The sequence below is a fragment of the Stegodyphus dumicola genome, chromosome 10, assembly GCF_044657685.1.
Source record: "Stegodyphus dumicola isolate Sdum_Otavi_A_Nest chromosome 10, ASM4465768v1".
Taxonomy (NCBI): Eukaryota; Metazoa; Arthropoda; class Arachnida; order Araneae; family Eresidae; genus Stegodyphus; species Stegodyphus dumicola.
This window is the reverse complement of record NC_140777.1, coordinates 183,242,449-183,269,560: the sequence shown is the minus strand read 5'-3', so window position 1 is coordinate 183,269,560 and position 27,112 is coordinate 183,242,449. Positions and strand designations below refer to the sequence as shown.

Sequence of the window (27,112 nt, the reverse complement as noted above, 5' to 3'; positions counted from 1 at the left end):
TTAAGACTAAAAGGGGGGAAGAAAAAGAAAATACAATGAAATTAAGTTACAAGATGTCCTCAAATGAGGTTTGTGAATAAGACCAAATCTAATTTTAAAATTTAAAATCTAGACGATTAAACACAAGAATAACATTTTTTACTTAAAAGGGACATTGTGAGATATCAAGATAGCAAAAAAAAGTTTTTATAGTTTCAGCCACCCCCTTTTTTTTTCCATACATAGAAAGAAAAAAATTTCCATCCTCTTTTAAAAAAAATCACCTGGCAATAATTTTTTTTTCTGGTATTGGCAACTTTTCAACAGATAACTATAAAAGCAGACATGCTTGTATAGACCATAGAGATTCACATAACTTAAGTAATCACACACAGCATGTCCTTGGTTTTGGAAACGAACTTAATCAATGTGAAATCTATCTGCTGAAGAAGGATATGTGGAAGTCCCATTTCCTCTTGTTTTATCCCTCGACTAATACTTCACTGGATTTCATCATTAGATGACATGATAAATGAGGCTTCTACATCAGCACAAAGCTTGAGTGAACCTGAATGAACTGACCATTTAGGTATCAGCTGACACAAAGATCCACCTGTATAATCTACCTGTTAACTGGGTTCAACAGGATTTGTTACTCAAAAGTTGCTTTACTTTGCATCAACAAAAAGTACTGCTGGCAACTAGCAAGACAGACACGGACAGACGTAGCTGAATTGAATATATTTTTTACTGCTAGACATGAACTAATTATCAAACATATATTTTTTATCACACGTGATCATAGGCACAATACACATCCCACAATTTTATAGAGAGTATCACGTTTTAGGTAACGGCGTAGTTTGTAGTACAACAAAGCAAAGAGAGCAGAGTAGCATCTTGGCAGCAAGACAGCTGAAGCTAAAGTGCGCAATTATCCAAAATGGAGGCTCACCAAGAGAAGGTTTTGGTTTAGGTTAGAAAGGTTTCAGTTCTCAAAATTTGAGTTCAGGTTTTGAATTAGCTACACAATCAGTGTTACACAAGCCATGCAAGAAATATTTATCTAGAAATCACTTAGTCAGAAAAGCTATTACGATTTTTAGATAAAGAGGGGGAATTAAGGACTATAGCTAATTTAAATTATAAGTTTGATTTACACATTTTTTTATCTTTTTTTTTTTTTTTTTTTTTTTTTTTTTTGTGTGTGTGTGTGTGTGTGTGTAAGAAAAATAAAAAAATATATAAAAGATTAAATTAGCAACGTGAATTTCTCTATTCTAAAAATAGTAAACCCTCTCTGCACTGTGTCATTTCGAGACTATTCTATGTCATATGATTCTTACGTAATTATGATGATGTAAATAGAACTTAAACTCAACCAGCCAATAATAATTCTACAGTAATATTAACTATCCAAGCAAAATGCTTTGAGAATCAAAACTAACTGAGCCTGACTTCAGATTTCATCCTGAACGTACTGCACTTGCTTTCCACACTTTGCCCAGCTACACTGCTTTCTGTCTGCTCTGCTTTCTTGCTACAAAATTATCAAAAATGTAAGCCTTTTGGAACAGGCATATTTAATGTGTCGACTTGTGTGTAACCGTAACATGTTGCTGAGCTGAAAATAAAACTGAAGATGTAATCTGCCTTCACCTCCAATTTCTTAGTCATTATGGATCTTCCTGCTCCTGAATTTATTAAAACTGCTTCTAAGTTTCAGAGTTTGAATATATTACATATATGTAAGACAAATAAAGAATATGTAAAAGATTAAAATAGCAACGTAAATTAATTTTCCTTCTCTATTCTAAAAATAGTAAGAGATTAATCCATGTCATATGACTCTTACATAATTCTGGTGATGTAAATGGAACTAAAACAGCCAATAGTAATTTTAGCAGTATTAATTATCCAATCAAAATGCATTAAGAACCAAAACTAACTCAGTCTGAATTAAGATTTCACCCTGAACATAGCATACTTGCTTTCTACGGTTTGGCCTAGATGCACGGCAGTCTGTCTACTCCTTTTTTCTTACAGCAAATTTATCTAAAATGTAAATTTTTTGAATACGCACAATTAATGTGCCAACTTGATTGTGGCAGCAACATATTTAGTGAAATAAAAGTTGAATTAAATATACTTTGACTGCCAAATTTCTTATTCATTGTGGATCAGCGTTTTAGCATTCTACAACATCAAAATTCTCTCTGTTCATAGCGGATTCAATCACCTGCTTTCTATTACAACATATATATATATATATATATACACTCTTCCCAGAGATGCTCACCGCTTCTTTTTTCAAAGAAGGAACTGAATATTGTCACAATGGGCCACTTTCTATTTCTACCACCTCAATCTTCTCATGAAAGATTTGCCATTGCTGTCGTGCAAGCTTTGTATTAAAAACATGCCACATTTTCAAGTCACTAAACTGTATCTTTGAAGAATAAACTTTCGTCAACAAAGTTGAAGAGAATGAAAGATTAGCACATATCTGAACTTCAGTACCAGTTTAGTTCTAAAAGGGCAGGATTAACAATCTTCCAGAATTTGTCCGTTCAACAATGTGGACAATACTTAGTTTTATGATCAGCTTTCAACTGGAACAAAACAAACATTTGCAACATATTCATGACTCATCAGTTCCTTCCCAACGATTAAAATTAATAGCGATTGTCACTATTTATTGATACAGAAAAAAAAAATTCAGCATTTTTTTTAATTACTTATTACAAATGCTTACCATATTATTATAAAAATTTTCACTCAAAATAGTTCACACCATAAAAGCAATTGGTAGACTTTCTGGACAATAAAATATATATTAAGAACTTACATTTACATTTGCAACTTGTGTTGTGGCAGCTAATGATGCAGGAATAGCTATACCTTGCTGAAAAATGGAAAAAATAAATAAATAAAATTGCTTCTTAACAATTACAACATGAAACATGAGAATATTACATACATTTTCCATTTAAAAGATTATCATCCATTTATTTAAGAATAAAATTTTGTTTTAAATAAAAATGGATTTTCAGTTTCAAAGTGAATACATTTATTTAATTCATTCTTTTAAATGCTAAACTCAAATGTAACGAAAATACAAGAAAATTATTTTCAGTATTTTGCCAATACTATTTTTATGAATACTAGAAAAATTCTATATCAGAATAGATAAAATTTTGAAAATTATATAATACTCATAATTTAGAATAACCTTCTCAAGAATTCTGTTGTAATTTATCTAAAATTTTATTCTCTTATAATCATATGCAAATACAGATAACATAACGATAACTTGAAAAGAAATACATAACGTTATTGCAAAATTTAAAACATACACACCAATGAAATTAGAAATTATTTTATCAAAATCATTATTTTTAAACATAGTTGCTTTAGGCATTAAAAAATTTAATAATTTAACATAATATATAGTTTACCTGCTGCAACATAGCACCTTGTTGCAAAGCACTCTGAAAAATAAAAATAAATAAATAAATAAAGAATCGCTTTACAATAAAGTTAAGAAATTAAAAAATCAGAAACACTCCTACCAAAAAAAATCACAATTTTATACTCATGAAAGTGCTCTAAAAAGCTAAAAAATATTTTTTAAAAAATTGGTATTTTTTTACTATCCACTCAGCCTTGAAAAGAATTCGCTAGGCTCTATAATGCCAAGCTATTCAATACATGCATGTGCATATAGTACAATAGTGCAAATTTCAACTTTTCAAATTTAACAATCTTTTTTCTGCTTAGTTTTTGATAAGTTTTTGCATTTTTTTTCTCCCTCCCGTTGTAAGGCACCATAATGGAAGAACAGAGTTTGGTGGTTGATAAAAAAGAAAGCATGTCTGATTCCTCCCCCTCCCAAGCAAAAACAGATCCCTGTGTTCATAGGGAAACGACAGTATTTGCAATGCCAAATCTGTGCAATTCTCTGATGTTTTGCTAAGCACAAACAGACCGAGGTGTACCTGGAGAGAACAACATTGTGCACAGAGCCAAGTCATGAAGTGATAGCAAGTTCCTACAGTTTCCAGATAATTTTTAAGCTAAAACAAATCACTATGTATACAAAGAACAATGCATAAAATATGGTAAGTTTTATTATAATTCCATTTTTAATTTTGCAGATTGATAAAAAATATCAAAAGTTTTTTTAGCATTAAATTAGATTATTTGCTAATAGCAAAGTATTCTAATATTGGCCATGGGAAAGGATATCTTCATGGAAGACTATTTTTAAAGGAAACTGGTCCATGTTTTAACTGTGCATGTAGGAAACCACAACCCCATTAGTTCAATCCCAAGATATATGCAGACCAGGGTTTCATGTTTCAGCTTCTTGCCCAATAATTATCTCAATGTGACTCCATTCTGAAAAATATGTCATTTAGGAATGCACAGATTAGGACAGCCGAGTTTACAGTCTGCACCCACCACTGAAAGTTCCACATTGCTACAAACTCCATCCAGAATGTTAATGATAAAAGCCTTTATGCAAAAATGTTAAAGATAATGTGTTACACTGATACTGCAACCAAAGAAGATCAGCTTGAATTAATGCAGAGAAGATCATGGCAGAAATCGATCACAACGGGTCAGTGTTCTCTAAAGTTAGAGGTTGATGCAGTTTGAAATTCGATTTTAAATGCATTCACAACCACAGAAGAAAGTGAAATGAAATATTCCCACCAACATTATGGAATACAACTAGTAAACATGTGATGGCATGGGAAGGAATAATGGCAAATTAACATGTTTCCCAACATGTTTTTTGATGCATAACCATGTCAGGTGATGAAAATTTGAATTCAGTTTTTCAATTTGTGTTTATATGTTATGGGCTATACATCATTTAATTCAATGCTTTTATGAACTCAAGCTTTTTTGTGAGAGTGCATGCATGTACATGCACACGTAAAAAAATTTTGAATACAAGTATAGATTTTTAAACAATTTCCATATATGAATATCTATAAAAAGCAAACATTTTGAGATATAAAAGATACAATGATAAAAAAATTATGTCAAACATTTCTTAGATATTAACTATTGGGCCACATAAAAAGTCTCTGTGATTTTTTTTGGTACATTTTTTAAAAAAATTTTCTTTATTGAGTTTCAATTTTAATCAAGTACATATTGACCATTATTATCTATGACCATTTTGCAGAGGCTCTCCAGTCAGTGAATTTTTTACCATCAAGAGAGTTTTGCAAAGACTGAAACAAAAGTAGTCAGACGGTGCAAGGTCCGGGCTATACAGTTGGATGCATAGAAATTTTCAAACCAGGTTCCATCAATTTGTTGCGAGTCATCAAAGATGTGTGTGACCACGCATTGTCATGACGGAACACAACTCCCTTTCTGTTGGCCAATTCTGGTCGCTTTTTCTGGATTGCTTCATTCAAATGGTCGAGTTGTGCACAGTACAGAGATGAATTGATGGTTTCACTAGAACAGAGCAAGGCGCATCTTCGACATCGAAATTTCTGGAAGAGAATCGAGCAAACCACTCCTGGGTCCTTTGTTTACACACAGCATTCTCACTGTACACTTCACAAATTTTTCTGCATGTTTTTACATTAAAAAAGCATCATGTAGCATATTTCTTCAGATATTTCACTCATTTTCATATCAATATAACTTTTTACAGGAGCAACAAATTAGAAAACTATCTTCACAAACAATAGAAGCTGAATGTCTCCTTTTTAAGCACATGTTCGTTTGAGACAATCGGGTGAGTGTCACCGGATATATAGGCATCAACACTATCTAGTTGCAAAAAAACTGTGGAGACTTTATATATGACAAAATATATACATAATAAATCAAAAAGTCAATTATATATGTGGAAAAGAAAGGTTATGAAAACAAATCAACCAATTATTTATCCTTCCGAAAAGAAGAAAACTTTTTGTATACAGTCAAACCTCTTTAATCCGGACGTCCATAATACGGAATGATCTATAATCCGGACCTCGAAGCTACAAACTTTCTGCGCATGCGTAAACGCATTGCTCATAATACCTTTATACATGCGCATATGCATGCGCGTTTAATGTATAACGGACGGTATAAGCTAAGCTAAAATTATCTAATTACCTATTTCAGTTAATGTTGCAGATTGCATTGTTCCTTAATCTTTTAATTGGATCTGGCTTATTATTTTTTTGCAGACTGTTAGAGCAATTTTATAAAAGTAAGCTTAAACTTTCGATTATGTCAAAAAGAATTTCCGATTCTGGAGCTGCCAAAGGATCTACAAAGAGAAAGCATGTTTCGATGTCCATCAAACAAAAAGTGGAATTGCTGCAAAAAAAAATGGATAAAGGCATATCCTTTGTTTCTCTGACCATTCCGAAATCTGTTTATCAATTTCACGCTGCTCTGCGGGCGGGGGGGGGGGGGGATACGTCGCGTCGCGCAATGAACTGGAAGTTGATCTGTCAGCACTATCCTTATCTTCAAAGCAGATTTTTTTTTATTTGGCTTATAATTCCTTACTAAATGTAGTATTTCATCTCGATGTACTCCGTCTTTAATATCATTTAAGTCAAATTCTTCGTCATTTTAAATATCACGAATACACATCAAATAGTTTTCTGGTTGCAATTTTCTAATTTCGACTATGTGTAATGTATGCTTTACGCATGCGCACATTGAAAGAAATGTTTAATAAAGTAAACAAATAAATATTAAGCTTTTTTTTTTTTTTTTTTTTTTTGTAAATTTTGATACCCTTTAGATCATAATTGCTCTTTATTTCATAAATTACGGTTTCATATTTTTAATTTTATAATTTCTGCATGCCATCTTATCAAATTTAAACTGATGATCTATAATCCGGAAAAACCAATAATCCGGAATCGAAGTCCCGACGAGTCCAGATTAAAGACTTTTGACTGTAATAATAAATCAGCTGTTAAAATGATACATGTGAAAAATACTAAGCTTGAGAAAGTATATAAAGTAAACTGAAGATTAAGATATGCACTTATGAAAAATTAATCAACCAATAAAACAAAACTTTTAAAAATGTAAAGAAAATCTGAAAATAAGATGAAAAATATTTTTAAAAAAAAATCCAGGTAAATTAAATCTGCATGATGCTTGTAGAAAATAGCCATTCTTAGACGAATTACTCCCAAGCTTAAGAAAAATTTATAATAAAGCAGCAGAGCAGGTATTTCAAAAATACTGCCAAAGGAGGAAATGAAATTAATAAAATAAGAATGATCACTAAAATAAAAAAATATACTAATAAAAGAAAAAAATTCAGAATATTCATTTGAAAAGCTAATTTTACTTTTCTGAAAAATGAGGTCAGAAAGAAACATATTTTCATTAAAAAACCTGCTATGTGTATATTGAAACTATGTGTAATACTAGAAGATTTATGGAAATACGGACAACTCTTAAGGAGCAGCCAGATCAAAGAAATGGTGCTACCACCCTAGCAGGGAGGAGAATCTGTTGAATTTCTAACCAGTAAGGAGGTAAATTTGAGACTGACACCAGACAGCCCCCGATTACTCTTTGATTACATCGTACAACTCGCATCTGATATTTATTTTTGTTATCCGCGTATATGTGCTACACTAATGTCCTAATCTAATAAAAGTAACGGTTATAAAAACAGGTATGTCACCTTTACCCTTGCATTAATGCATATCTCTAGAGAATGATGCCCTACAATCTCTCTACTGTGGTAAAATACCAAAAGGATAGCTTGTTGCCCTCTTTTTTTTTTTTTTTTTTTTTTTATGTTAAATTTTAATTCTTGTACTAAATTAATTTTTTTTACATAAAATTCAAATAAAAGTTATAAAACAAGATGTGGTATTAGTTTGCAACAGCAGTGATTAATACATTACATTAAATATATAACAGAGCTTATATTATTTTATAAGTTCCATATTATTTTCTTACTTTATCATGTAAACTTTATCCTAAATTTTTAACAGTTACCTTTAGTTAAAGCTACTTTCATGTCCATCCTAATTTCAGCTTACAATTTCTCACCAAACATATTTCGAGCGATAATTCGCTTAGCTGTCCATTAGATTCTTCCACATTTACTTGTTAGATAAAAAGGGAGAACTCCACAATCATTTCCAAAATTTATTGCTACATGTTTTTCATATAGCATTGCACAAATAATGCATATTACATAAAAATACTAGTTTTTCATACCTGAAAACAATCACTTTCAAAATATTTAATTCAAAAACTATAATTTGTTTTCACTGATATATGATGCCAATGAAAGGCTTTGTAGTACTTAATAAAACCTCCAGGCCTTCAATGCATTTAAATAGAAAGTCCGACTCGATCAAAAGACACTGTAAATAAAAAGAAACATATAGGAATCAAATATATATTGGGAGTCATGTGATATGCAATCAATCTACCACTTTAGTTACACACTTCTCAGATGGCATGACTAAAATGCTATTTTTAAATCTGAACGTGCAATAAAAGGGGGGAGAAATGATTAAAATAACAACCACTTTTAGTACTGCTAATAAATTACTAACTAAAAGTGGTAGATTACATATTACATGATTACCCATATATTTCTGCATACAATACATGCCCTCATAATGAAATCAACACTACCTGCGTCAAGGTTATTGCTGCAAGACCAGTACTGTAAGAAGCACTAACTGCTGGAGCTTGCTGTGCCTGCTGATTTTGGGCTGCTGCAACAACTGCTGCAGCTGTAGCTAAAGGATTTGGACCAGCAGCAGCAATCCCTGCACCTGCAGCAGAAGCATGAGATACCTGCTGAGCTGTTAATAATGATGAACCTGGAGGTGGTGGTTGAACTAAGTTGGTAGCTACAAACATGAATAGTCAAACAATAATTATCACCATTTTTGAAAAGAATCAAAATTTTAAAAAGGCTATATTACATTTTTTATTCTATAATCTGAAACATATTTTTATAACTTAATAAGCATGTACAATGCAATGGATATTTACACAGAAAATAAATTTTCTGCAAATGCCACTTTGCTAAGGTTCTGTCATAAAAAAGTTTAATAAAACTGAAAATAATGAGATTCGCTTATGGTATAGCTGCACTTTACTTACAATATCACAATAATTTATGTTTAAATAGAAGAAGTCAAGATATAGCAATATGAAACTTTTCAGTTAGTGCTTGCATTGCAAACAAACTTGGATAACTTTTACATTATCTGCACCCTCACCAAAAACTTGTAAAAAAGTATTCAAAAAGCAAAAGCATTCATAAACAACACAGATATGTGATAATCCCAATATGCATATTGCATGTGTTAATTTTGGCTGGTGCTCAGTGGCAGTTATATGAATGCAAAGTTTGTATAATTCTCTGGTGTTTTCGAAGTAAAAACAGATCATTGTGTTTATGAAGACAACAAAAGCACAAAAAGGGACTTCCTGAAAATGGTAAATGCTTTACTACCAACGTTCTTGCTTTTTTAATTTTATAGATTGTTTTTATACAGAATTCTTAATGAAAATTATTCATCTTGAAAATAGCTGTTCCCTTTTATGAATAAAATTGTCAAGAAATTTGCCACCACCAACTTCACAACTCTTTGTCAGTGCCGCACATACAGGGTTCATACACATTTTTCGATTTGGAAATTTAAGTAATTTTAAGAGCCATCAATGGAAAATTAAGGACCTATCAAGCAAATAAGAATTGAATAAACTAAAGCAGTTATCCACACCCAAACTTCACTTTTGTGATACCACTTATGGAATTTGTAAACATAAAATAAATATGTCAGTAGGATGCATTATTATTACACATAATCTAATATTTAACTTTATTTTAAAGAAAATTTAAAAATAAATAAACTTCACAAATTCTTTCAAGTAATTAGCATTAAACTATAAAATTTCTTGAAACATTTATGTCTTGCACTTATAATAATCCTATAAATTTTTAAGAGTAAGTGTTCGTACAGTCAAAAGTCGTTAATTCGGACACCCATAATCCAGAATGATCTATAATCCGGACATCAAAGCTAAAATCTTTCTGCGCACGTGTGGCGTTCACGCATGCGCATAGGCGTTTACGCATGCACGTAAGACCTTTACGGCTGCGAATATACATGTACGCATGCGCATATTACGTTTACGCATGCGCGTTTAATGTATAACGGACAGTATAAGCTAAAACTATCTAATTATTTATTTCAGTTAATGTTGCAGATTGCGTTGTTCCTTAATCTTCAAATTGGATCCGGCTTATATTTTTTGCAGACTGACTGTTAGAGCAATTTTATAAAAGTAAGCTTGAACTTCCGATTATGTCAAATAGAATTTCCGATATATATTTACTAATACGTAAAGGATCTACAAAGCGAAAGTATGTTTCGAAGTCCATTAAACAGAAAGTGGAATTGCTGCAAAAAATGTATAAAGGCACATATCCTTTGATTATCTAATCATTCTGAAATATGTTTATCAATTTCACGCTGCTCTGCGGGGGGAGGGAAACGATACGGCACGCAATGAATTGGAAGTTAATCTGTCAGCACTATCCTTATCTTCAGAGCAGATGTTTTTATTTTATTTGGCTTATAATTCTTTACTAAATGTAGTATTTCATCTCGATATACTCAGTCTTTGATATGATTTAAATCAAGTTCCTCGTCATTATAATTCGCTTCCGATAGTGAAGAAAGTGACTCGGAGGTTATTGAAAACGAAAAAATTTCGATTGACAAATTAGTCGGTATTCTCGAAACAGCAATTATAGGACTTGAACAGCGGAACTTTGTAACTAAACAAGAAATTATGTCTGTTTAATAGAATTAAAGAGAAAGTATTATCACATGAAACGAAGCAAATTTAACAATTTACATTGAATGAAATGTTTAATAAAGTAAACAAATAAATATTTAGCTTTTTCTTTTTGTAAATTTTGATACCCTTTAGATCATAATTGCTCTTTATTTCATAAATTATGGTTTCATATTTTTAATTTTATAATTTCTGCATGCCATCTTACCAGATTTAAACTGATGATCTATAATCCGGAATCACCGAAGTCCCGACGAGTCCGGATTAACGACTTTTGACTGTTAGCTACACTAACAGTTAGCTTTATACTGCTTCTTCCTTTTAAGCCTCATTGCATCACGTACTTGCTCAGAGGCATAAGTTAAATTGCGAAGTAAAATTATAATTTGACTTGTAACAGAAGCTTGGCTGTTGCCACCACTGCTGCTTACTTAGAGACAGAAAGTTGCTGATAAAAACAGAAGTGAATGCCTGATATTGGTATGCTTGGTAAGTGTTAAAAGTTGAATACACTTTATCAGATGCACTTAGTGTCATAGCTTTGGATTTGCTGGGCTGCCCAACCGACGTAGTGGTTATCGTCGCTGCTGTGCAGAAAGGCCCGGGTTCAAATCAAGAAGTAGGCTTTAACGTATAGTGTCCATGTTTAAATGTATAGTGTCCATGTTTAAATGTATAGTGTCCATGCAGTATGGAGGCACTTTAAATATGAGGCGAGCCGAAAGTCCTCTCATTGGTAAGGAAAGAGGCTGGGAGGCCCTTGGACCTGTCTCCCGCAGGAAGCTCTCCATCAAAATTGGGGGTGGAACTGATCTATAAGGTGCTAAAGGCTGTTGCAGATTTGCTGGAGTTGGAACGCAGTTAATATACAGTATTTACTATAAAGTTACAATAAGTTTTTTGTTTTTTTTTTTACGTGAAAATAGGTCGATATGTACATGGATACCAAGTTTGTGCAATTCTTTGACTTGTTATTCTGAATTTGTGTAGCAGTGATTTTTGGGGCCAAAAATCACAACTACACAAAGTCAAAATAAGAACTGCACAAACTCAGTGTCCATGTACTGCCAAAAATCGCCAGTTATCACAAAAGGGACAGCTGTACATATATTTTTACCAAATTTTTTTGAGAAATATAAAATTTTACTAAGCTGTGGATATATTTATCAGTCTTGAAAATAAAAAAATTTCTGTGAACAAATTTTAAAAAAAACACCATACTAAAAATGAGAGCAAATGAATATAATTTAGAAATTTTTACTAACACCTTCTAATGAAAAATGTACAATTTTTGCTTAAAAATACTTTGCTATTACATTTGCCATCTTACCTCCTGCTCTAACCCAAGGAGGATTTTTCGTTGCTGCAAACTGCGACATCCTGAATATATCCAACTTGGCAGATGAATAAGCAACAAACCTAAAGCTGAACATAATTATACCAAATAAATATATATAAAAGTAGAATCAATATACGGTACTTACGCATTCTCGCAACCAGGTTGGCGCGATTTGTAAGTTTGAGTAAAAAAGTATGAATAGAAAGAAAATGTACATCTATTAATTACAGATAATTTTTAATACAGTTTTTTATATTATTTTGTTTTAAAATATAAAATAGCAATTAAACCCTTCCGGTTTCGAATTTGAATAAGTTGCAGAATTATTTTTTCGGCGGAAATCTTTTGGCTATTGCTTTTACACTGATTGAAAACCGTCTTCGCCATTAACAGCTTGAGCTTGGCACCATATAAATTCGATAAGGTATGAGTCAAGATGATGACGGGCTGTTCCTCTCTGTTTTTTGTTGCGTCATTTGGCTGAGCCCCACATGCGCTCTACACGTTGTGTGTGAACGCCCGTGCTGGGATCCACAAAGTTATATTTGTGATTAACAGTTCCATGCAGAAATCCAGCATTTTCGAACTCACTTGTATTGTATCCTTTCCAGCAATCCGAACAAATGATGCTTCCTTCCTTGATATTTTCGCAAATTTTTTCCATGAGGGTAACGGTGCTTCTGTTAGGTACAGTAACCAAAAAAGTCTCTTTCTTTTCTCGGCAAATTCCGCCGAAAACCCATTGCTGTGGTAGTACACGCCCAGTGTTATTTTTTCTTTTTACAAATAAACTTTCATCTAGACACGTAAAGTTGCCGTAAGTAGGGTCGCCAAATTTGGCGATTTATGCGAATTTTGGCCTGGTTGCGTTAATACGTAAGTACCCAATATACTATACATTTTAAGAATTATTATATTAAATAATGAAAAAGATTTTTTATATCATACCATCACATGAGTCAGAAAGTTAAAAAGATATACAAAGTCAGAAAGTTTATAATTAATTCCATGACTTTTAAAGATGAAAAAAAGGTAATGCATAAATTAAAAATTAAATAAGATAATATTTACTGATGGCTCTCCTAATATTCAGCTAGAAATTATGATGCATTAAAATCAGATGAACAATATATGTATTATCAATGTACCTCATGTAATGTAACTAAAAGTTCATGCAAAAGTGAATTTGAAATAAAACACTGCTGAAAAGTCTCTTGCAATTTTCTGTCAGAATTTCAAGTACCATATTTACTCACCTATTTTTTGCCCTTTCCTAATTAATTTTATCGACTGAAAATTGGGAGAGGGCAAAATACACAGAATATGCTATTTCTGAAGAGACAGCTTGGTTAGAGTAGATTTAAGGGTGCCCCTTGTAATATTGCGAAGTTGTTTCATTTATGGTGCCCCGAGTAGCTGAAAATTATGGAAACCCTATTATGACATAATTGGTTGCGTGACTGCGGTGAATTTCAATTATGGGAAAAGATCTGTAAGGTCTTGCGGTACGTGTTGGTTAGGAGGCTCATTGCTTGTTTTGTGGTTTAGACAGTAAAATGGCTGAATGTGGCGAGATTAATTTGAAGTTTCTGTATAATTTGGAAAGAAAAGGGAAAAGAGCATTACTTGACTGTGTGTAAATGAAGGTTTCCTTAGTAACCATTATTGAGTGTCCTGCTTGTAGGAAGGAAATGAGTATTGTCACACTATTAAAGACGCTATGGAGGATATTTTCGACTCTTATTTGTGAATTTATGTGGCAACAACAGTATATAGATTCCAGTTCAGATAATTTTAGGAAGTTTTTGGATGCTCTTAAGGAATTTTGGATGCTAGTTTGGTACATGGTTGCACGGATTTTGGCGATTTTTCTTTTGGCGAGCAATATGACTTATGGTAAACCCATTGCTGGATAAGTTATTTATGGTAATTAAAACTTTGTCGTCATTTTATTTAAAAAATAATGTGTTTTATTATGCATAAATTCCGTGTTTTAAATATTATTTATGGCTTCTAAATATTAAAAATCAATTTAATTTTGCATTTTTATTTGAAATAAAAATTTTATTGCTTATGATATTTTATGTTGTGGATGATGTAATCAATGATGTCACCTTACTTTAAAAGTAATTAGTTTTAATATCTATAAATTTAATCTAATGTTTTAAACATTACTTATGGCGGTTAAATATTAAATATAATTTATTTTGTATTTTTTTAAAAATGGTTTTATTATGAATGATTATTTAAATAATTTTAATTCTATGCATGATGCAATCAGCTCCCTGATTGGTTACTGAATATTTGTGCATTACCATGCCATTTTAAAATTTTATTATTCATCTCTTCGAATTCCTCAGTTTTCAAATGGAATGGTATAGCGATTTCCTATGTGCTTTACTTCCAATCCTCGAATTCTATATCACAGATTATGTTACTGCATTATATGATTATATTATTACTTACTGCATTATATGAATAATAACAAGACATAGTGCACAATAAAAATTAAAGCTTTATTTTGGAACTTCGCGCACACTCACCGACAGCTGGCCTGTTTCGCTCTGCTCGCTACTCGTAAGAAGCTTCTCCTCTATGGTTGCCACACTTATCGCAGGGCGCGCTCCTTATCGCCATCACCACAGTTTCCCCCCAGTTCCTTTAATGGCTATTCAAAGGAACGACATAGGTTATGAAATTATCTCAGAGGATCCGTACTGTCGGGTATTTTTTTTTTTTTTTCCATGATTACAAAATTAGAAAAGATCAAAATGCAGTTCAATATATAACAAGGTAATGACACATATAATAAACATGAAATAACAAAAAATATGTTATGATATGAATTTTAAAAAAATGTTTTAAATTGTTATGCAAGAAGCAAGTTTCTTAGGGAAGTGAACATGCCTTCCCGATCTGGTGACAGTTTGTGTCTTAGAGAGTTCGTTTGCAGATTTATTCTGCTGAACTGTGTAAGTCTTCATTTGTTTTCAGTTCAGGCAAATTAGAGTCCGAAAGCAAATAGGCTGGTTTCACACGGTCTATAGACACAGCAGATTTCACACCGTTAATATCAATTGTGAAAGTTTTGTTCGTTCTAGAAAGGATTTTACGCGGACCTGTATATGGTTGGCACAGAGGTGGCTTTACTCGATCAACACATAAGTATACATGCGTACACAAGGTAGCACTTACGTAACACTTTTCTTGGCAAGGTGCAGATGTTGCTATTGGATTTGATTGTTGCATTCTATGCCGAAGATTCATTATAAATTGTGTGTCATACGGAGATATCTTAGATGACGTTATCATATCACTAGGCAGCTTGAGAGTTGTGCCATACACCAATTCAGCACAAGATGACTGTAGATCCTCCTTTATGGCTGTCCAAATACCAAGCATAACAACTGGTAGTGTTTCAGTCCAGTTATTGGTCTCGTGAGCCTTGAGAGAAGATTTTAAATGTTGATGAAATCGTTCAACGATGCCGTTAGATAATGGATGATAGGCTGTTGTTGCGATTCTGTTCGTACCTAAAATGAGCGTAAATTCTGCAAAAAGTGCGGATCTCATTTGAGAACCTTGGTCTGTTGTTATGATCGATGGGCAGCCAAAATGAGATATCCAACAGTTGAAGATGGCTCTGCAACTGGTTTCCGTTTTCATATCCAGGATGGGAATGGCTTCAGGCCATCTGGAGAATCTATCTATTAGAGTCAAAAGGTACACGTTGCCTTCTGATGGAGGTAACGGTTCGACGATATCCATATGGATTTCTGAAAAACGTGCATCAGGAAGAGAGAATGTGCCCAATGGTGCTTTAGTATGCCTAGTAATTTTCGATTTTTGGCAAGATTCACAGGATTTCACCCACTTTTTGATGACGTTTCATATCGGGCCATACATAACGAGAACAAATAAGCTTCGTAGTAGCTGCAATTCCTGGATATGACAGATTGTGCAGATGATTAAAGATGAGTCTGCGAAAGGAATTCGGAACAAATGGACGAGGAATGTCCGTTGATATGTCACAAAGAATATTACCATCAGAATATTGGCACGGTTTAAATTCCAGTTTCAAAGATGATGTGTTGTTTTTGAGAAGGTCTTGTACCTCCGGATCATGCCGTTGAGCTTCCGAAATTTTTTTTAAATCCAAAAATGGAGATTTTGTTATGGAATCAATTTCGATTCTCGAAAGAGCATCAGCCACGACGTTTTTTGAACCTTGCACATGCCTAATATCAGTAGAGTACTGAAAAATAAAATCTAAATGGCGCAATTGTCGAGGTGATCATTTATGAGGGTTTTGTTTAAAAGTGTATATTAACGGTTTTTGATCCGTATAAATTATAAAATTTCTGCCCTCTAACATGTGTCGGAATTTCTTAATTGTAGAATAAATTGCAAATAATTCCCTATCATATGCAGACCATTTCTGTTCACTTTTATTGAGTTTCATAGAGATAAATGCTATAGGTTCCCATGTTTGTTGAGACAACTGCATAAGGGTGCCGCCTATTGCGACGTCTGAGGCATCTACCCAGATGCTTAGCTGGGCTCCGGGAATAGGGTGTCTCAAAAGGGTAGCCTGAGCAATGGCATTTTTGGCAGCAATAAAGGCTTGTTCAGCATTCTCGTTCCAATTTAATTGTGGGGATGAATCCTGAACACGCGAACAAGATTTCTTTTTATTCATATAGCCTTCTAACAATTTTATTAAAGGAGAAAGAATACGTGCTGTTTTAGGTATGAAACATCTGTAAAAGTTAAACATGCCTAAAAATCGGCGAAGCTGAGTGAGAGTGGTAGGTTGAGGAAAATCTAAAATACATTTGACTTTGTCAGGAAGAGGTTCAATTCCGTTTTCACTAAGGTGAAAACCTAAGAAATCAATAGACGTTTGACCAAAGGTGCATTTTGAAACATTTATGCAAAGTCCATATTCCTGAAGTTTGGAAAATAAAGCTTGCAAATGCCTGCAATGTTCCTCAGAATCTTTAGAGGCTATGAGCAAGTCATCGACGAAAGCGTAAACACCTTCTAAATCCCGCGTGACTTCATCTATAAAACGTTGAAAAGTCGCTGATGCATTGCATAAGCCGAATTGCATACGGGTACTTTCGAATAAACCGAATGGTGTGCATATGGCGGTTTTGCGGATGTCGGCTGGGTTAATTGGTATTTGATGGTATGCCTTAATCAGGTCGACATGACTAAAAATTTTAGTACCGTGCAATGCAGCAGTAAAATCGGCTAAGCATGGAATAGGGTATTTGTCTTTTATTGTTTGAGCGGTCAATGCTCGATAATCTACAGGTCTCCATTCCAGACTGCCCTTTTTTGGAACCATGTGAAGTGGGGATGCATAATTGCTGCTCGAAGGTCTCAAATGCCCCAATTGCATCATAGTTTGAAATTCTTGTTTTGCTATTTTCAAGCGATCTGGAGCTAACCGACGAGGTTTTGCAAGCACAGGTGGATCTTTAGTTATGATATGATGAACGGTGTCGTGTTTAACAGGTTGGTTAGGATCTGGTAATTTAGTAATTGAAGGAAATTCTTTTAAAATTTTGTGATATGGTGTATCACTAAATACAGTTTTTACTGAATAAATGCTTGAATTTTTCACGCAGCCGACGGTTTTAAACTGCGTTTTTAAATCTTTGAGACATTTGTTTCTGAGATCAAGCATCAATTCAAAGAAATGGAGAAAATCTGCTCCAAGAATGGGTGTACTAACATTTGCTATAAGAAAAGTCCATGTAAACTGTCGTCTTAATTTGAAATCCAAAGAAAGTGTTCTTTGACCATAAACATGAATAGTGGAAGAATTAGCAGCAAAAAGTGTTTCTTGGGGAGAATTCTGTTTTTGAGAATTATTTGCTGGAAGTAAGGACATGTCAGAGCCGGTATCGACCAAGAATGAAAGGTTTGTTCTACGGTCACGAACGAACAGACAACGTGAAACTTGACGCAAAGAATAAGTTGCCTCTATTCTTTGCTGGTTTCGTTTCCCTGCCATGAACAAGGTTGTGTACATTTGTCTTCTCTACACTTTTTCCCAAAACGTCTATGATACCAGCAAACAGAATAATCTCTCCTTTTCGAATTGCTTCTTTGTTTATTGCGATCTCCGCGATTTGGCAAGCAACCACGAGAAAGAGAAATGTGATCAATACGTTTGTTTAATTTTTCTATTTCTTTAAATAATTTATCCTCAAGAGACTGATCGACTGTGCGAGAAACGGCACAAGTCCCTGGGGTTGGATTTACTTCTAAAATTCTGTTGGCAATTTCTGCAGCTTTATCTACAGTTAAATTGGAAACCGCTGCCAAAATAGACTGAACAGTCGAATTCAAACGTTGAAGGAATAATTCTGGCATTAAGTTATCAGGAACATTTAAAGATTCTGCTCGATGTTTCATATTTCTAAGCAAATCGGAAGGTTTTCGAGAACCTAATTCTTCTCCAGATAATAATTGGTGAATTTCTTGCTAAGAAGATTCTCCTGATCTATTTATTAACTCAGTTTTGAGCTTTGTATATGGATCAATAGGGTCTGGTTTCATAAGTAAATTCTGTACTAGTGATGCAATATCTGGAGGAATATGAGCAACTACATAATTATATTTAGTAATGGATTCTGTGATAGGTTTGACGGTGGCAAGAGCAAAGGTACTTTCACACATAATAAACCATAAAGATGGGTCTGATCGGTTATAAACTGAAATTTGGACGGCATGAACATTGGACATTGTGCAAGGTTTTAAGCCAAAATAAAAGCAAAAATTTAACTAAAGAAAATGAAATTAAATGATAAGTAGAAAACAGAATTATAAAATGATCTATAATTACTACTTATCTGTGATTCGGAGGATGAAAACCAATGTAATCCATTACTTCTGGTTTGGAGATCTTGAGTGATGGCTTGTAGTCAAAACCGAAAGTGCTTGAGAACTGTTCATACACAGTCCGGAACTGATTTAACACAGTCCGGGTTACCATTATGGTGATTTCCTATATGTTTTACCTCCAATCCTCGAATTCTATATCACAGATTATGTTCTTATTGCATTATATGAATAATAACAAGACATAGTGCACAATAAAAATTAAAGCTTTATTTTGGAACTTCACGCACAATCACCGACAGCTGGCCTGTTTCACTCTGCTCACTACTCGTAAGAAGCTTCTCCTCTAGGGTTGCCACACTTATTGGAGGGCGCAAGGCGCGCTCCTTATCGCCATCACCACAATGGATACGTCCGTTTCGAAGATGAATGTTGTTATTGGTAATTACCAAGAATTATTGGTAACGGAATAAAAAAAAATTGCCCTTTGAGACCTTATTTTGGCCAACTCCCAATTAAAGATTTATTTATTTTCTCGCAATTAAATTATTATTTATTTTCTCCCAATTAAAGATTTATTTATAAATTGTTATAAGCGTCAGAGGAAATTTATTTTAAATTTTTGGAGGAAACCTTGCTAATTGCTTTTTTAACGAAGTGCGAAAATGTAGATCACAGATGAAGATTGTTAGAAGAGTCAATTCTGAGCACGGTCGTATATGGTATTGTGGTCATGTTGGTCAAAGTATTAGACATTCTTCCTTTTTTACGGAGAATAAACTAATTGCTGTCATTTTAGCTCTAGTGCACGAAGCGTTCTTATTTAATTTAAGTAATATTTTAATTCGGTACTTTTGCGTTTTGACGGCGCAAACGATAGTCGCCAATAATGGTTTAACTGATGCCAGACGGAATATCTTTGTTGGTAACCTTTTACGCCTCAGTTTCAAAACAAGTTGAAGCCATTTCTTATCAGATTGTTTCTTTCAATACTGGCATACAATAATATAGAATTTTTACACGATATTTAAATTTTATCCCCTAAGACAATTCACGGTAATAAGTCAATTAGGTTCTAAGTCAATTAGAACACAATTACACCGCTCATCCGAAGGCGAAATCAAGTGTTAAATTCATCAATTCTAATGAGAATGCACTAGCGAAGTAAAGCACTGCGGTTTTACATAATTTCTGAGTAAGCTATTCGTACGAATTGAAATAATTCTTGCATTTAAACTTGTATTCCAAATTAAGATTTAACTTGAAATTAATGTAGATAATTACTGAGCGAATTAGATTTTAGTAGCGTAGTTTACGTGAGATGAGATCACTTGGGGTCACGTGATACGAACCGGCGAATCAGGATATTGAACCATGAAATCATAGTAAATTCTTAAATTAATGTCTTTTTACAAATTTATTGTCTTTATTTATTGGCTTTTTACAAAATTTTAAACCATATTAAAATGTTTATGCCTTCAAAATAAAAAAAAAATTCTTAGAATTAACATTTTTTATGTGTATACTGTATGTTGTCGCCAACAAAGTCTGCTTGGCGAGATTTGCGCCGGCGAAACGGAAAAGTACCTTTAATTCTTTTAAACACTGGTATGACGATTTTTAATTTGATATTCAATTTACGTAATATTTTTATCTAATTAAACGTTGGTGCAATGTTTTTATAGCGATATTTTTATTCTACTTCTGTGCTATATGAAAGTAATAATTTAACCTTTTTTTAGTATTTTATACTCGTAGTAAATGTATTTATTTACATTTGCCTGCCATCTTAAAAAACAACGTTTTTCAAGATGGCTGACGATTGTTAAAACCGCACCAACAATTGCGCCAACGTAAATCGCCAAAAATCCATGCAACCGTCTACCAAAGTAGCACCGAATTTTGTTTGACTGAAGACGTGTTAATTCATAAATAAGGTAAGTGGATATTTCCTTTGTGTAGTGCAAAGATGAATTTCCTTTTTTTATGATATTTGATTGTTTGATTTAAATGTAGTTTATTGACATTATATATTTTTTGTTGGCTACTCCTTTGAGTTTTTAAGTGAAAAATAGCTCGATGAGTACATGGCCAAAGTCAAGGGAGAGCGCAATCCCAAGTTTGTGCAATTCTCTCTGATTTTTTCAAGTGAAAATATGTTGATGTGTAAAAAACCAAACGATGTGCCAAAATAACACGTCAAAGAATTGCACAAACTCGGTATGTGTCCATGTACCGCCAAAAATCGGCAAGGGGCACCTGTAAATATATTTTATACTTTTCCATTTTGCAGGCCCAGGCAAAGTCGACAGTAATGGTAAAACTGATGTCAAACGAAAAATCCTCACTGGTAACATTTTACGGCTCATTTTCAAAACAAAACGCAGCCATTTCTTATCAGATTGATTGTTTCTTTCAATACTGGCATACAATTACACAGAATTTTTACCACATAGTTCAATTCGAGGTAATTAAGTCAATTAGGATGCAATCACACCACTCACCCGAAGGCGAAAATATAGAAAAGGCAAAGTCAAGGGTTAAATTCATCAATTCTAATGAGCATGCACTAGCGAAGAAAAGCACTGCGGTTTTACATAATTTCTGAGTTGGCTATTTGTATGAATTGAAACAATTCTTGCATTTAAACTTTTATTTCAAATTACAATTTAACTTGAAATTAATGTAGATAATTACTGAATTAGATTTTTGTAGCCTAGTTTGCATCAGACCCCACTTGGGGTCACTTGATATAAACTGGCGAATCAGGATGTTGAACAATGAAAGCATAGTAAATTTTTAAATTGTCTTTTTACAAATTTATTGCCTTTATTCAGTGGCTTTTTACAAAATTTTAAACAATATTAAAATGTTTATGCCTTCAAAATAAAAATTCTTAGAACTAACATTTCTTAACATTTTTTATGTGTATACTGTATGTTGTTGCCAATGAAGTCTGCATGGCGATATTTGACTCGGTGAAATGGAAAAGTACCATATATTTTTACCGACAGCTTAAATAATAACCATACCACAATAAAAAGCACACATAAGGATAAATTTCAAAGGACTCACTCACAGGACAGACTGCATTTCAAAGGATGTTTCAATTTTAATAATGTTCTTTTGACTTACACAAAATACTTTCCTATTTGTGCAAACATTTTATACTGTTATAATAAATCAAGTTTCTATATCATATGCTAAGAAAAACTAAAAATACTTTTATTTTATAATTATTTTTTAAATAATTATATTATTTTTTAAATAATTATACTGTTAAACACTTTATACCATATTTTTTGGGGCTAAAGTGCAGAATCACCCACTTATTTGTTTGGCGCTTTTTACAAAAGTAAGAAGAATTGGATTTTTGTCAATTTTCTTTGACCTTTTTAAGTGAAAATAGGTCAATGTGTACATGGATAAAGTCAAGAGTGTGCGCAATGCCATTTTTGTGCAATTCTGGGATCTTTTTTAAGTGAAAATAGGTCGACATGTTAATGGATACTGAGTATGTGCAATTCTTAAAAACACGCCAAGCAGTGGGCGATTCTGCAGTTTCCCCTTTTCTTGAACTACAATATACTTTTTTGTAACTAACTGCTATCAAAATTTATTTCTTCGGAAATCTATGAAAATTTTTATACAGGTTTCGTATGCTGTGGCAGTATATATCCAATTTTAGTTGATAACTGTAACATCATGAAGAAACATCAAACACACATTACAAAGCAAATTGTAAATTTGGTAAAATGGGACATTGTTTTTAATCATGCAACAGCACAACTTAATGAAAGAAAAATAATTTTGACAACTAATACCATGCACAAAATTTTATTAAAAGAGTGCAGAATTTGTTTTCATTTTAAATCACACAGGAAAGAATATTTTCAGGCATTTAAATTAATCCCGAATATAGAAAAAAAAAAACAGCGTTTCTGTAATGACTAAAATATCAGCAATAAATCCACAACAAAATATATTTCATTATACGTAAATAAACAAATTTGTATAAATTTACTTCACTTACTTTATCATCTTATTTTCATTATAAAACTTAATTTACATATCAGATACGAATACGGAGGGAATGTTTTTCGTGTTGACAAAAACTACTGTTAGATTGAACATTATTTTAAACTTTCTTTACAAAGAACTTTCATCCCCCCCAAAAAAATTTTTTTTCAAAGATTAACTATTCTTCCTTAAGAACGAAAACAGGTATTCAATAATTTAATTGCACTTAACAGAAAAATAATAATAAATATGTCACGGGCAATTTAGCACACTTAAATTATCTTAAAAGACTGAGACATTTAAATTTTTTATACTTGAGCTATCATGAAATACATGATAAGAATTATTTATTCGGTTAAATAACACATTAAATCTACACACTGAAAATTTATAAATTAATAAAATCTGTCAATAAATATAAGGAGTAATCCACAGCGCTTTTTACTCACAAAATAAGTTCTTATTCATATTTTACCATAACTATTATGGCTTAGTACGGTATATTAAAGGGAATTATCATACCAAAAAAACTTTATACACTCACATTATATAATTTTAAATACTCTGTTCGTATTTTTCCCCTACGAATCAGTTCCGTAGCTGAAGAGGAGAAAATACTAACATAAAAAATATTGCTGAACTTCATTCACACTAAATGTTAGCACGCCGCCATCTTCAAATACGAATTCAATTGTTTTGTTTCTGCGTGTGCGCGTGTATGTGTGAATGCATGAATATGTGTTACGATTGAGTACGTGTTTTCTGAGTTTAAAAAAAAAAAAAAAAAAAAAAAAATTAAATAGTAGTATTTTGAAGTAGTATTTTTAATGAATTTGGAAGTAACCTTCATTGAAAACCTGAGAGGGAATTGTGAATGAATCATATATATATATTTTTTTCGTGTACCAATGACCAAATTTTAACTACTGTTAATTTATAAATTCTGTCATAAAAGACTAAATTTAATAAGCGTCATTTAATTGAATAAATAACCTTTATCGAGTATTCCAGGATATCTCGAATTTCGGAACTCTATAAAGTGGCTCCCAAAATTGATCGGACACTTTAAATTTTTGTATTCTTGGTAAAAGTTTACAATTGGGTGCCCCTTGTTTTTTAGCGATTCTTTTTTTGATGCCAAGATCGGCACCCACCAGGAAGGTAGTACAATTTCTTGATGGTCGCTGCACAAAACCAAAATAAGAAGTCAAAGAATCGCACAGACCCTGTGTCCATGTACACATTGATCTGTTTTCACTTAAAAAAACATCCTAGAATTGCACAAACTAGGCATTGCGCACTGCCTTAAATTTGTCCATGTACACAGTAGGCGCTCAATCCCAGAACGAATTCTATTGTTTGCTGGAAGAGTCCAAGATTTGTAGGTATGGTACGTGAAAGTAGGGATGAGCTAAGAGAAGAAAGGAAAAGGGATTTTGAGTATACCGAATTTCAGTCGTTCCGGGATTGAGCGCCTACTATGAACGGGCTCCTGCTTTGTGAGGGTAGCTAGGGTTTCGTTAGTATAAGTGTATTATTTATTATTCTTACTGATTGTCTGCCCTTTTTTTTTTTACAGTTACAATTTTCTGCAATATCTAAAGTAAAGTAATACTCTGTTACTTTACCGTAATAAGAATTCTAATAAATATTAAATTTCATTGGAATAAACAAAAGTACGTAATTTCGCCAAAACGTTATGCCTTTAAGCAAATTTAAATAAGCATAAAATTTTACATTGCAAACACGTATTTCTCTACGAAATATATATATATATATATATATATATATTTTGTTTGTTTGTTTCACAAATTGATAAAAATTAATCTGTCCTTAAACAAAATGTTCAATAAAAATGGAGCATAAAAATAAGCAGCGAAACACCTTCCGCGGTTCAGGAATAAGTCGGCAAGCATATACCTTTTTCCCCTGGTACCCACTGAAAGCCATTCCACGATCTAATTATTTCCGTTCGAAACGATTGCGGAACCTTTCCTTTCTATTCCTCTCACCTGTGTATATTGAACTCGCCCAGCTAACAATAGCAGGCGTTCCGAGATTGACGGTCTAGTCCATGTACACATCAATCTATTTTCATTTAAATAAAATCAGGAAGCTAAAACAGAGTTAAAACTATCATGGTAACCAGAAGTGAGATTTCATTGCCAAAATTAAAAAAAAAAAATTGTCGCTAATCGAAGGGGCACCCAATTCTACACTAGAGCCGTATTCTTTAATGAACATAAAAACTAAAATTAATTAAAACAAAAAGAAAGGTCCTTATTTTGATTATATATAAATTCAACATTTTTTTAAGTAAATACATTTTAGAAAAGATTAAAATTAAATTAAAAAATAAATATCTTTTGCTTAATGAGGAAAAATATTCTCACAAAAATAATCGGATACTTTTAGTAACAGCAAAAATGAAAAAAAACTTACATTGTTTACATTGCTTCTTAATATATATCCTGTGGGATTACCCTTTATCTTTTGGGCCTTGACTCTACAAGTTTTTTGTTATTTTTGGACTTATTTTATGCCTCTCCTCTTGAATCACTGCTTTCAGTTACTGCCGAGAATATATGCTCAGTTTTTGAATTTTCAGTTCTAATTCTGCCAAATATGCGCAATAGGATTAAGATCTGGCGATTGGTGTGGTGCCTTAGTTACTTCTGGACTCTTACTATATAACAGCCACAGTTCTGGTAGAATTTAAAACTATTTTGTATATTAAACTTTTGGGTTGAATATGCCAAACTTCGCTTGGTACTAAGTTTTGCTTCCTAAATTCTTACGATGTGTAATGTGTATACGAGCCAGTTTCCTTTAGTAAAGTCCAGCACGGAGGCATCCCTCCCCCTTAGGCAGATAGCCCTAGTGTGCTTTGCCATAATTAAATAAACCAAACCAAACCACACCGAAATTCTTACTTCAGTTTTCTTCACACCAGCACTCGTCCATCTCAGCTAAAAATTCAAAGTTTTCGTTTTTTTTTTTTTTTTTTTCTCCTGGCATAAAATTTTTTTCTTTCTACTCGCCTATGGGGCCCACCAGCGGCCGAGCGGTAAAGTCGCTGAACACTGGTAGTTCGATCCGAGGTTCGAATCCCGCGAACGGGCTGGCTGCATGGGCGTTTTCGTGGTTTTTCCCATGTGTAACGTGTATACGAGCCAGTTTCCCTTAGAAAGTCCTCCACGAAGGCATCCCTTCCTTTAGGCAGATAGCCCTCGAGGCTTTGCCATAATCACACACACACACACACACACTCTACTCGCCTATGATATTCTGCAGATCGCAATACTCTTCTTACACATATTCCATTCACGAAGTTCCGCAACAAGTTTAGGAATATCAGTCTTGGATTCATTTTAATAAAGCGTTTCATACCATCAGATAACTTAGATGGTCTTCCAGGTCTTCTTTTGTTTTGAAAACGATTCTGTTTCTTATAACGCTTAATACTATCAAAAACTGTAGACTTACTTAAATTAAGTAAATAGGCAATTTTTCGAATAAATTTCTCTTTCTTTTGATGCAAATGAATAACTAATCTGCGGGATTCTAACGATGTTTCCTTTCATGACCGAGCCATAGCAAGAAAACTTTAAAATAAAGATTATTTTCTGAAAAGAAAATTCAAGTTATAAAAGCAAACGATTTTTAGATTTCTGCCTAGCTTCTTTAAACTATCATAAAATTTCGTTTTTTATTTATTGCAGACAATTTTAATTAGAAATTATGAAAATGTCCAATAAATTTTGTGGAAATTTTTTTTCCCCATTTCAGCCTAAAACATTATTTTTTAAATTTAGTTTTTAATTTTTTTTTCAAGTTTATTTAGTACATAGAGAGAGCTAAGAAAGTATGTATTCAAACGAAAAATATTTCTTATTTCAAAAATTATTTCAAAAATTTTCGCCTATTACATAAAAATTAAAAAAATCGTATTGGCCGATCATTTTTGTGAGACATTTTATGTTTCAAGCTTTAACGTAATTTTATATTAAATTTTCCATACCGCGCACATTCACACACACACACACACGTGGCATGACGCAATGTGGCATGGATCTTTAGCATGTT

General features: G+C 32.8%; 1 protein-coding gene across 3 annotated transcripts in view; it reads right to left on the bottom strand.

The window, feature by feature from the left end:
• LOC118179963 (cell division cycle and apoptosis regulator protein 1-like) overlaps window positions 1-23,724 on the bottom strand; it is a 115,333-nt gene extending 91,609 nt beyond the window's left edge. For 2 of the 3 annotated variants that reach the window (XM_035349123.2, XM_035349127.2), the window contains exons 1-5: window positions 23,571-23,724; window positions 12,143-12,237; window positions 8,629-8,849; window positions 3,438-3,470; window positions 2,828-2,884 (exon numbers count right to left, since the gene is read on the bottom strand). In XM_035349123.2, coding sequence (XP_035205014.1) covers window positions 2,828-2,884; window positions 3,438-3,470; window positions 8,629-8,849; window positions 12,143-12,191 — 360 coding nt within the window. In that variant the 5' untranslated portion in view covers window positions 12,192-12,237; window positions 23,571-23,724. Of the gene's footprint in view, window positions 1-2,827; window positions 2,885-3,437; window positions 3,471-8,628; window positions 8,850-12,142; window positions 12,238-14,694; window positions 14,820-23,570 lie in introns of all 3 variants that reach the window. The other variant, XM_085825982.1, reaches the window with a different exon arrangement.
• Window positions 23,725-27,112: the final 3,388 nt, after the last annotated feature.